This window comes from Herpailurus yagouaroundi, unplaced genomic scaffold, assembly GCF_014898765.1.
Source record: "Herpailurus yagouaroundi ecotype Mexico unplaced genomic scaffold, PumYag 159, whole genome shotgun sequence".
Taxonomy (NCBI): Eukaryota; Metazoa; Chordata; class Mammalia; order Carnivora; family Felidae; genus Herpailurus; species Herpailurus yagouaroundi.
Window position 1 is genome coordinate 43875352 of NW_024412400.1, and position 13195 is coordinate 43888546.

Below are 13195 nucleotides of genomic sequence, written 5' to 3' on the forward strand. Positions count from 1 at the left end.
AAACAAATGTAACCCTATTACCTTCCTTACCATATCTCTGAGCATAGTAAGAAAAATCTTTCAGTTAAAAAAAAAATGTATTTACATGGGCACCTGGGTGGCTCAGTCGGTTAAGCATCCAGCTTTGGCTCAGATCATGATCCTGCAGTTCATGGGTTCGTGGCCCACATGCCCCTGGAGCCTGCTTTGGATTCTGTGTCTCCCTCTCTCTCTGCCTCTCTCTCTCTCTCTCTCTCTCTCTCTCTCTCTCTCTCTCCCCCTTCTCTCTCTCAAAAATAAATATTTAAAAAAAAAAAAAAGAAGTGTATTTACTTTGCTAACTCTATGTTTTCCAAACTTACTAAATCACAAACCACAGCCATCACCTCATTTTCCTTTTATTCCTTATTAAATTCCATGGAACTAGTCTTACTTAGAACATGGTTTGTTGGCACCTGGGTGGCTCAGTCGGTTGAGCATTGGACTCTTGATTTCGACTCAGGTCATGATCTCATCATGTTTGGTGAGTTCGGGCCCTGTATTGGGCTCTGCGCTTAAGGACATTGAGGGCATGCAGATCCTGATTGGGATTCTCTGTCTCCCTTTCTCTGCCCCTCCCTTCCCTCTTTGTGTCTCAAAAATAAGTAAATAAACAAACATTTTTTTAAAAAGAACAAGGTTTTAAAATCACACTAAACATTGTAAGATCTATACCAGTGTCTGTCAATCCAGCCAAGAGCAGTCATCCTGGATTGCATTGTTTTGCCTACTCTCTTCCTGTCTCCACATTGCCCTGCCCGCCCCACTCACCTACCCACCCAAACCCTGTCACAGTGAATGTGCAGGGCCTTACAGCACATGTATCGTGTACCAGCCTTACTCATGGTTATATCGGACCCTTCCAAAGCCTCTCACTTTTCTTCTGTCCCACTCTCCTTATCCACTTATTTTATTTTATGTATCTCATTATTTTGCATTTATACATGCATGTACTTGAGACCTCTCTTAAATCCTTTCTGGAATAAGTCAGGGGATAAGTGAATATAAAGAAATAAAATTCCACCTATGTAGCAGAGATATTGGGGCTGGCATGTGAAGTGCTGAGGATATAAAGATAAGTCCCTTAAAAAGAAGGAACCTGCCACAGTGAGTCTGAAGGTTGAGGAAGAGTGAAAGGATTCCTGACTTCGGCAGCATATCAAGGCTCAGGAAATGCACGGTCCTCAACGCAATTGCCCCCTCCTGTCTTCATCTGTCTTAAGGTGGGTGGGAGTTGGGGGAGCCCACCAGAAGGCACGCTGGGACCTCAGCTGTGGGTCAGCAGAAGACAGGAGAAAATTGAAGTTGGAAGGGACCAGGGCTTTGGGAATCAGTCCAAATTGGGGCTGGTCTTCAACGAGGTCTAGCAAGTGCCATATGAGTGTCCAGCAGAGATCTAATTGAGCAGCACAGTAAAGGCCTTGGGATGTCCACTGTCTGGCAGTGCATGGCCAGAGCAGTTTAATTAGAACTACGAACTGAGGCACCGGGTTCAGGGAAAAGAGACCAACCTGGGAGATGCAGAAGAGTAGAGTGGTTAAGAGCAGGAACATTGGTGCCATATTGCCTGGGTTCAAATCCTAGTTCAGCCACTGACTGGCTATGTGGCCAAAGGAAAATTATTTATCTTCTCTGGGCCTTAGTTTCCTCATCCTTAAAAAAGCGGGGGTTAAGAGCATAAGACTCAAGCATAGTGACATAAAATGAGGACTAAGAGGAAGAACCCAGCAAGAAGCAATTTAGGCTCAGGAGAAAGCAATGGAAGCCAGGGGACCTGAAGAATGCAAATACCCCATGCTTTGTTTTTGGTTTGCTTGTTTTCGAATGATCTGCAAGTCAGGAGAAAGGTCCTAAGTTTAAGCACAGCAGGATACAACCAACATAAACTAATCATTTCAATTCAGTTACAGGCCTAGGACCAAAGGAGCAAAAATAAACCATTCAAATATCAACTCAGCATCAGGGCCACTGCTTTCCCAGATGGCACCTTTTTGCAAATTGGAGGGTGTGGATGGGGTAGGGGTCACTTGCCCAAGACGGTTCCAAGTGATTTGCTTGGTAAGAATTAGTGTAATAGGTACACCAAAGTTCGATGGCTCTGATGTGAACAGAATCACCAGCATTGTGTAGTGCGCATTCTACACAATCACATGCAGCCTTCCAGCTCCCACTGCACGTTTGTTTTCTTGTCTTCATACGGTCTGTAGCATATCCTTTATCACCAAAAGTTTTAAACAGCAAGAAAAATGAGAATGGTATGAACCATGTTAATCTTTCCTCCTGTGTGATAGACTGGAATATTTTAATCCTTCTGAAAATCTGTTTCACTTGAGATGTGACTACACCCAAATGCAATCTTTGAAAAAAGAACTTAGTTCAAAAAAGTTCAAGTTGTTTAAAAGTTAAATATGTTGAATATGATCTCATGTTGGAAAAGCTGTGTTAGTAACTCCTTTATTTTGAAATAAACTTCTGGAGAGGTTTAACAAAGGCTGAAAGGCTTTAAAAACATTTCTGCAACAATTGAGGTCCATGGAAGTGTGTGACAGGGCTTGAAGCAGTTTGGCTGAAGCAAACACAAACTCCACTTCTGGTTTGGGTAGCGTTTCTCCCTCCCAGCCGCCAAATTATTTTCCTTTCATCACAAACTAGAAAACCTCTTTGTTTCACGTATCCAGCTGTGCACCCATGGGCATTCATTCTGGTTTGGTCTCAGCTAAATGCAGAGAAACACAGTGGACCTGTTTCAAGTCTACTCTGCCAAGTCGTCACGAATTCATCACTATACTGTCACAAATGTCCTCCCACGGTGTTTTTCATTGCCTGTGGTACCGAAAGAAAGGAGCCAGCATTGTTTATGAAATGGCTGTGAAACGGATATTTGATTCTTTTCTTCCCTCAGAATCTGTTTTAAGCCACGGAAGCAAAGGAAGGAGGAAGAAAAAAAAAGAAGAAGAAGGGCAGTCACTTCAGTAGTATCAAACAGAGAAGAAGGAAAAGGGGAGAAAGAAATAGAAGGAAAGAGTTGAAAGAGAAAAGAAGAAAGCTAGAGGAAAAGAAGGGAAGGAAAGAGGAAAAAAAATCTCAGCTCTCCAGCCGTATACCTGGGATATAAACAGACCCCAATTTGGAAGAAGATTTTTTTTTTTACTTTTTTTTACCTCAAATGACAAATGTCTACATCTTGTTAAGCTGTGATCTCTATCTTTACTACAGTATAAGCCTCATAATGATCTGAGACTTTCCTTCCCAAAGGTGTGCTATTTAGATTTTTCATCTGAACCTCTGGGTAACCAAAATAGGAGCTAAGGTTGAAACTATGTTGGAGGAACCAGAAGGTCCCTCCATCCTGCACTGCTGGATGACCCTGGAGTAGGATAAGCAAGCCAAGCCCTGCCCAGGAGGAAAATTTAAGGAGGTGCTCACTCTCAGTCTGCCACCCTGTACCCGCAGGAACCTGACAGTGGGTGCCTCCTTAAATGTAGCACCCCAGGTGCCTTACTCACCCTAGCCCTGACCTGCCATGGGCTCCCACAAGTGTTCCTCAGCCCTGGCAGTCATCTCAGGGCTGTTTCTTCTACCTAAAAACCAATTGCTGTGGCTCCTCTCCCATCTGAATCTCACCCTAGGCCCCCAACTCCTTCCCACACCATCCCAAGCCTTGCTCTCACCTAACTCAACCAAGCTGCCCTGGCCTCAGGAATCTGCGGCTGAGTTTTGGACAAGCCTCCAAGAATTGTACAGGTTAACAAGTAGTTCTGGACCTCACTTCAAGAAGGAAGAAAATCAGCCTAAGAGATTTCCTTTGTTAGGCTGTGAAACAATGAAACCACAATGAGCGACATCATGCCTTACAAACCATCCAGAGTTCTACCCAAAACAGATTTTTATCGAAGGAGATGATAAGTCTAACAAGACAGGCCTTTCTAGTTAGTTATTGATTGGATTACGTTATTATTAGTTTAGACTCCTGACTGAGATTTTCTAGAAGCAATTGTGAGATCACAGAGGCACCTGCTGAGGGCTTGCTTCAATCACCCAGAGATACTCCTCCTCACTCTACTTCCTTCCTCCCCTGTAAACAATTGCACTCTACTGGGCCTCTCTTAAAGAGAGGAGTACAGGGGTGCCTGGGTGGCTCAGTTGGTTAAGCATCTGACTTCAACTCAGTTCATCACCTCCAACTCGTGAGTTCGAGCCCCACATTGAGCCCTGTGCTGACAGCTCAGAGCCTGGAGTCTGTTTTAGATTCTGTGTCTCTCTCTCTCTCTGCCCTCCCTTGCTTGCACACTCTCTCTCTCTGAAAAATAAATAAACATTAAAAACAAATTTTTTTTTTAAAGAGAGGAGTGCATATCATATCCCTCTGATAGACTGAAAAGCATGGCTTTTGCTGGAGATAATCAAATGACTCTGGGGAGAACAAGACAACCTATGTCCAAATGAGGAAGCCCCAGTGAGGACCTACAGGCCTCGCTGACAGGTAGGCAGAGCCGTGTCTGGGTCAGAGGCTCTTCTTCAACACCCACCACATCACCACAGTGGGCAGCCAGCGCTTTCCCCACTTCTTCTAGAAGCAGCCTCTGGATCCTGAACACAATTCTTCCTTTGATTCTCTTGATGAAAAAGCAACAGGAAAATGCTGTGGCAATCAAAACTGCCTGAAAACAGCATATTAACCATTCAGAGTTTTAATTGAGTTAATCAAGGAACGTCAGCACATATGGTCTCTGCAGTTCTTCTCATATAGATGAACTCTTGATGCTGCGTCCTTGAGACATTGCTCCTTCTCACTCGAAGTCCCTCTCCCAGACAGGAGTCCAGGATTCACAGGAATGACTTCCTACTGGGAGGAGGCTGGAAATGAAGACGTGCCCGACATTTACAAACACCTTCTCATTTACGTTCCCAGAGAACCCGGCCAGTCACATCTCAGTATCACCGTTTGGCAAATTAGATTGATGCAGGGAGAAGCTCGGTGGCTTCCCTAAGGTAACTCAGTTCGGAAAAGGCAGAATTAGAATTGGAACCCATGTCTACTCTTGTTACACTTTACCCTCTCTGTCCCTCTTCACCCCTGCCTGCCACTGTTTCCTCCCATAACGTAATGCTACCAATACTTTCCAGAGCACAGTGCCTGGTTGACTGGTTGGCTTATTTTTAAGAGCTGGGTCTTAGCCTTTCTTATCTGAGTTCCAATCATCGGAAACTAATGCTGAACAAATCTTCTGAGGTTGCCTCACGCAATCCCTTTAAATTCTGATGCTCGGTACCTGGAGCGGGACCAGCACTGACTCCACTGCAGTGTGTTGGTACTTCGTAGATCTGGCAAGGAGAAGCCCATGTCCTAGATGTGGGGAGCTGATTATCTCAAGCCCCCACCTGTTCTGGAGACACGCAGGAAAGCGGTGAGGTCCGGTGTGGTGGTAAGGGGCAACATCCATACACGTCAATCATGTTCAACTCCAGAGTTCACTGTTTCTCTCCAGCAGAGCAGTTCTAGTCATCAAAACCCATAGGGAAAACACGTATCAGAGTGAACAGGAAACAGATTCTCCAGCGCTTCTCCAGGCTTATTCCTGCATCTTCTTCTAGGACTCCCTGATTCCCTCATTCTCAAGCACTTAAGAGCTCCCCACAGCAGTACCACAACTGAACTACTCCTCAAGTCACCCTCAGCTCCTTGCAATCTATTGTCCAACATGGCCCCTTGATCTGAGTCAACCCTGTCTGTATATACCAGCCCTATGAGGACACACCCTCCACACAACTTACCTGTTCCCAGTTCTGGCCCAATATTCATGCCTCAGCTCCTGGATGTCCTCCCCACCCCAGTTCCTCTAAGATGGGGTTGCAATCACAACTGTCTTTGAGGACCAGGAAGGTCAGGGAAATGTCTGAAGTGCTAAGTGCACAATGATGGGAACGGTGAGAAGTGTAGCAAACTAAAAGGTTCCTGCCCCACATAAATAAATTCAAATTTTAAGAACTTGAAAATGTTTGCTTGCTCAAAGTACTTCCACAGCCTGGATTCAGCAGGCACCAGTTTTCAACCCCTGCTTGCACTCTGATCTTGTAGGCATTACTTTCTTTAAATCCTGACTCCGAGTCAAATGTATTTCTTCAGCATTTTCTTCACTAGTCACCATCCCTTTACATCCCCTTAATTGTATGTAGATTTTCTACCCCCATTATCTGGATTTTGTATTCTATACACCAGAAGGGCAAGAACAGTTCACCTTTGTTTCATACCTCAACTTTAGGTCAGCCCTGCCTCAAATTTACTTAACCAGAACCTCCAACAGTACGTAGTGTAGCGAGCACAAATCTCATACAAAAACAAAACAAAACCTTATGTGGTGCAAGTCCTATTCCTACGGGTGCCCATTCGTGTCGTTGGTATCTTCGGAAACTCCTAACAACAGGGCAGAAGTTAATTTTCTGCATCTCCATAGTTCAGGGGAGAGGGAAACATTCTGTTGTTAATTTGCACCAATACAAATAAACCATATGGCTTTCTAAATGACAGAGTCACTGTGACACCCAGCCAACTATGCCTGGGCCATTTCTCACTTATCTCCCAGAAAGCTGTCAACACAAGTAAACCTTGATGGCCCAAGAGTCCTTCTGTCATCTGCTTCCCTCTAGTGGACGGAAGAGAAATAGCAGACAGTGGGATCCAGAATCCTGAACTTCCTGAGGCCTATCTCCAGAAGACCATTAACAGTCACATGGAAAAATCATCTCTTCCTCTGTGGTGTAGAGATGGAGTGATTATAATAAAAACAGAAAAAAATGTACAGAGGCATCAATCTATGTTTTTTTATTGTGGAAGGCAAAGTTTGTGCTGAAGTAAAATAAGTAGGAATCAATCATTCATTGGTGAGATATTAAACAAGCAATGAGGCTGAGAGGAAACCATGCAGCAAACACCAGTTAAAAAAAAAGAAGAAAAGAAAACTTTTAGTGGTGTTTTTCTATAATATACAAGTACATAAACTTTATTGTACGCGTTTTTCTTTGTTACACAAGTAGATATTCATCTTAGGAAGTATGGATACGCAACAAAATACAAATGAAATCACTCAGAAACCACCTTCCATTAAAAGAACACCACTGGTGAGGCACCTGAGTGGCTCAGTTGGTTAAGCGTCTGACTTCTGCTTAGGTCACGATCTCACGGTTATGAGTTCAAGCCCCATGTCAGGCTCTGTGCTGAGGGCTCAGAGCCTGGAGCCTGCTTCAGATTCTGTGTCTCCCTCTATCTCTGCTCCACCCCTGTTCACACTCTGTCTCTCTCTCTCTCAAAAATAAAATAAACATTTAAAAAATTTTTTTAAGAATACCACTGGCAATATTCTGAGAATATAATTCTAGAAATTATTTAATGCATATATAAACATATGACTTTGTTTTACCAAATATAGGATCACATTTTACGTCCGGTTTCACAATCTGCTTCATTACTGCCATATTCTGATGTCATCGAAGGTGTGTGTTTTCTGAAGTTATTCCTTAACTGTGGTGTGCCGGCCACTCGGAGTGTGGGCTCATGAGTGGGCTATCCCAGGCAAAATTACCTGCATTTCTCACCTAGAGTCCCCCTCCTCTGACTTTTCCAGCTAGCTTAAACAAGTGACTAATCATAGCATATCATGTTATTTTCCAGATGATAGTTAATAAATCTGAGCATATAGAAAACAAGTTAACATGAGTACTATCTAACGTAACTGTATTTGTCGTGGACTTAAACTGTGTGGATATGGCATTCTATTCCTGCTTTAATAAATATATTTTTAAAATTACCTCTGTGGAAGATTGTTTTTCCCAAAATTATGGGAGATCTTTTATGCTCTTAAGAGAAAATGTCAAAGGTAACCAATCTGTACTTACCTTAGAAGTGAAATGTGATCATTGTTTCTCCAGGCATGCGTAGTTTGCCCCCATGTGATAAACACAACAAGGAAAAGAACAGCATCTTAAGAGAAAATCCTGATGGTGGGAAAGACAGCATGACCAGATTTAATGTTAAAGCAAAACTAAAAACTCCAGGATGGCACTTAAGTGAGCGTGATGGGAACGTATTGTTTCCTTATAATGATTTTAAATGGAAATTACAATTCAATCACAAATAAAAGTAAATTGTAGACAGTGAGGCGAACAAATCTGTTTCACTCGGATTCACGGTGATTATCAAATTAGCAGCTACTCATTCACCACTAACCATTTTCAGTCTTCTTGGTCTCTCGAACAGCCCTGACTGCAGCTTCATGGGGATTGCAATGGTGGCAGCTCATCAGGGCTGTATTTTAGCTGTGCTTTTATCTTCCCTGTTTTTCCTTTTCATTGCTCAGCAAGGTAAAAGAAAAAAGGATCATTAGAGGAGTGAAGACTTGTGCTCGCACCTGTTTTTAAAGTCGTGCAACACCAGTTGAAGGCCTAACATCTGGCTCCAGGCTATCTCCCAGCCTGTCTCCTGGCACTCTCCCCTAGTTAACTCCATTCCAGCTACATGGCCTTTTTTCACACACCAAGCACACTCCTGCCTCAGGGCCTTTGCACTTGCTAGTCCCTCTGCTAAAACATCCTTCCCACCTACAGCTGCAAAGTTGACGGCCCCACTTCATTCAGGCCTGAGTTCAGATATCCCCTCCTTGGAGAGATTGGCTTTCCCCAACTGATCCTTCCTAAAATAGCACCCCTGTCACCCTCTACTTCCTCAGTCTGCTTTGTTTTTTCTTCCCAAAACATCTATCATTACCTAATGTAATATTATATGCCTATTTTGTGTTTTACTGTTGAATGAACACAATATCGGAATTCTGACAATGTTCAGCATGGATCTGGGAGCACATATACTGAAAAATTCACCAGGACATTTTGATGTACACCTTACTTAAGAACCTGGTTTAAGGGACTTCATAGCTTTTGGAATCAGGTTGTCTGGATTAAAATTCCAGTTTAGCAAGCATGGAACACCACAGCTGTAGGCCCAGTCAGAAACACAGTAGTATTAATACTCATCTCCCAAAGTTATGCTGAAGGTAACACAGGTAATGAATTTGAGACAACCTCATGAATCAGAAAGTGTTACATAAATATTAGTTATCAGTGCCCTATTTCTTCTCTGAAGGTGATCTCCTTATATATTGAAGAATAACATTTTTAAAATAAGAATAAGGCCTATTTTTTAATTAAAACCCCAGACAGTCTCTCTGAATCGGATCGTTGCTATTTCTATCCCTGAAGCAGTGCAAATGAGAAACGAGTCAAATTTGGCCAGTACTCGTGACCAATCCAATAATCCCATATTCTGAAATTCAAAGTTGCCAGCAGCGACTTTACCAGCCCCGCCCCAGAACGGTCGCGGTAAGAGCCGACCTCCCAGGGCCACGTGTCCCTGAACTTCCCCATGCCCTTCGGCAGGCTCACTGCGGCCAGTGGAAGCGGCGGGGTGGGAGCGCGCGGGGATGCAGGACACGTGGGGCCCGCTGAAGGTGCAGCCTGGAGAGACCCGCAGACAGCACTCCTGGGAGCAGCAACCGGAAATGTAGCATTCTGGAAACATGAGCTCTAATCACAGGAGATTCCAACGTGATCCCGAAGGGGTAGGGTCCTGTGACAAAAGACCAAAAAAAAAAAAAGACAAAAAAAAAAAAAAATCAGCGAATAAAGGCTCCGACTTCAGCGGCCAGCTGGCAACTCCAAAGAAGTCTCAAGGTCTCACAACAAAAGTGGCTGTGATAGGAATTAGTCCTCCAGAGAACTGATGTATGGTCGCCTTTTATGACAGAGATTACCGGGAAAGGACTTCAGAACACACAGGTGGGGACATTTTGTTATTCATGTTTACGTAACCAAGGATATCAATGTTTTATAGATATACTTCTATTTATAAACACCGCTAGCGGGTTTAATTGGATCAAGAGTGACACCTAGTGGAAAAACTTTGCTAAGCTCTATTTTCTATCTCCCCCCAAAACTCAAATTACTTTATAAAATTATTCCACAGTATAATCAAAGTGTCATAATGCCCATGTCTTTGAAAATTGCATCCAAAATCCTGTAACATCAGTCTCCGTAAGAATAACAGCAAAAGGGGACCGAAATAGTGGAACTAGTTTTAAAAGTATGTATGTATGAAGAAACTGATAAGGAAAGGCAACAGTAAATAGAAATAAGACAAATCTTTGTCCCGTTTCTTTGGCATAGTATGAAAATTTTCCATCAGATAAAGAGAACAATTTGAATTTGACTAGGAGTCTATGAGTAGGACTTTTTGAATTGGAAGTAGGTGAAAAACAGTGGCCACTACCTCTGGAAACCCTGCTGAGTGGCCTGGCCCCTGGCAATTGTCCCCTTTGCTTGGGAGGTCCAGGAATCCACGCTTGCCCCCAGTCTATCAGCTTCTGCAATTCACATGTCCCAGCTTACACTGGAGCAGGGCCATCGGGATGCCATCTTGGCCTTCTAACCCCAGATCCTTTCCTCATTTTTTTCTGACCCTAAAATCAGGGCATATGACATTAACACCCAGTTGGACCATAAAACAGAGCCATTGAACTAAGGACTGCCACAGGAGATTCAAGATAGTCACTTGCTGAAACTACCTAGATGGGTATTTGCTCTTAATGATTTCCTTAAAGAATTTATTCTGTTCCCTAAGTGTCCTCTAGGATAATATCTTGCGCCCCTCTCCCCAACAGCAACTATTTGCTGCTGTTCAAGTGGAGGACTTCACCAGCCTTTCAGTAAAGTCTCTGTGCCCTCTGGTGCTGCCAGCTTTCTCTTAGTCTTTCATCTCTCCCTTGTCCCCGCCCCCCACCCCCAATCTGGTGGGATTGCAGCTTTCCAGTGTCTGATGTCTCTTCTTGGGCACTCCTCTCTTATCGCCTTCTCACAGGACTCTGGGCCCCAATGCAGGGTTTCCATCCCAGAGTGCTCCCTCCCAGCTGCCTCACAATGATTCCTCTGAAACTCACTGAGTAAACATCAATTTGCCGTGAAACAGCTCCCACTCGAGCATCTCCTTTCCACTAGAAACATGCACTTTATGACTCCCATGCCTGGTCTGCACCATGCTGTCGGTTTGCTCTGGCAGCCCTGAGGAGCCTAATGGTGTAATTCACTCCTGTTTGTTTAATTGGTTAAATCAGATTGAAATGTGTTTTTGGCAGGGGTATAGTGTGCTTGCTTGTGTGTATTTTAATTTTCACACACTCGCTCAATGCTGAGACCCAGAGGCGCAGTTTAAAAATTAAAAGTTTACAAAGCCATGCTGATGACAGTCAACAACAATGAATAGCCTTCACAGCCAGCAAATACTTAAAATAAGTTTCATTATCTTAAAGAACTACTGCTCTTCCAGGCCCAAAGAGGTATTGCTCCCTTCTTCAAGGTCCCCAAACCAGGCTGCACCAGCACCACCAGGAAAGCTTCAGGAAAAGACACAGTCCTGGACCCCATCCCAGGTCTTAGGAACTAAAACCTGGAATCTCTTTTTCTGCAAGCTCTCAGCCAGCCCCACATATTTTCAGTCCAGTGTCTGGAGGCACGGCTCTGAATCACTGCCCAAAGCTCACCTCTTTCAAAAAGGTGTGATAAAGCAATTTTTGCTTGTATTTCCCAGTCTAAAGACATGCATACCATCTTGATTTTTGCCATATCCATGTACCACCTGCACTGCAACTTACCTAATTTATCTAACTTATCTGTATCTGATTTACCTAATATATCGATTGACTCGCATTTTATATAAATGAATTTCATTTTTTTAAAGTTCTTTCACTACTATAAAATCATAACTTTGATGTATATTTTTTCTAATTTTTCTAATATACAATATAATAAGTATACGCCATTAAAAACTGTTTTGAAATGCTTTTCCCTGCAACGACATGCATAGTTTTTGTACCAATGGTACACATACCATACCTGAGAAAACACTGATGGAAAGAAATAATCTGTAGCCCCACTTTTCCTTTCAAAGATGGCCCTAGGGAAAATTATGAATAGGAGAATTTTGTATTGAGGGCTCCATTCTTCACCCACCCTCTGCTTCCTTTAAGCAATAACCAACTAGATCACTGGAGGTATGGCCCAGGTATCAGTAATTCTAATATAAAACCAGGGATAAAACCCATCATGCCATTTCCCTTTCCAAAGAAAATTTCTCCCCAGTTAGGAACTCCCATTACCGCCTACTGCCTCCATGGGGCTACCTTGTATTCATTGATAAACAGAGGGTAAAAGAGCCACTTAAAATATTCTTACAAGTGCAAATCAGAGCCAAAAGGCTGATGTCTTTACTCCAGAATTCCAGGGAATACCAACCTCCAGGGCTGTCCTGTGTTCACACTGCAGTGATACACCTCTGCACCCACCATGGAAGGCCCTGGTTTCTTCCTTTTACCCTCCACCTCTTCTTATTCTATTTTCCCTTCCATTAGTTAAAAATAAATGACATACTTTTTTCTTATTTTGAAAGCAAATATTCGATGTAACAAAAATTAGAAAGAAAAAGTAAGTAACCCACAGAAACCTTTTTAAAGGTCCATAATACAACTGTAGAGACACTTATTTTAACCCTTCAGGTTATATATTCAGAACCCTTTCTAGAATATGTGCCAGGGTATTAGTCACAGATTAATGTGTGCTGAACTCACTGCTAAAAAAGAATGAGAGGTATTTTATTCTTTTTCATTCCTAAGCCAACTCTGCATCCTGAGCCTGAGCTCCATAGCTCATACACTTCAGTTGCAGAACTAGAAATGGAAGCTAGGGGGTGCAAGAAGGCTGAGGCCTCCCCTACCCAGAAGGAGGCTGGTGTTGAGTGTCCTCTAAGCCAGGAGGACAGAAGGTTCACTAGGGAGGAGGCCAGTGGCAGTGGGTTCTGTGAATGGAGAAGACCCAGGGCCCACCCGACAGAGCCTTCTGTGAATGGGGAATTGAGCCCAAGATTTTTGGCCTTATCCTATAGCATAAGATCCTCGTACCCAGTTTGGCTGAGGAAATGAAGCTGCCATCTTAGAAAAAGGATAATGAGTTCCCACAGAGACCTGACCATTTGTAACCCCTCTATTTGCTGTCCTCTATATAAAACTCAGCTGAGATGGAATTTCCAGCCAGTTCTGGTGAGTGGGAGAGGTCCAAAGTTACCTCATCTAGAACTCTTAAA

The 13195-nt window shown here is 43.3% G+C and overlaps 1 protein-coding gene across 2 annotated transcripts in view; it reads left to right on the forward strand.

Moving 5' to 3' along the window:
• Positions 1 to 9724: 9724 nt before the first annotated feature.
• The window catches only part of GYG1 (glycogenin 1), a 75862-nt gene continuing 72391 nt past the window's right edge, over positions 9725 to 13195 (forward strand). The window contains exon 1 of one of the 2 annotated variants that reach the window (XM_040480437.1): positions 9725 to 9843. In XM_040480437.1, coding sequence (XP_040336371.1) covers positions 9792 to 9843 — 52 coding nt within the window. In that variant the 5' untranslated portion in view covers positions 9725 to 9791. The remainder of the gene's footprint in view (positions 9844 to 13195) is intronic. The other variant, XM_040480439.1, reaches the window with a different exon arrangement.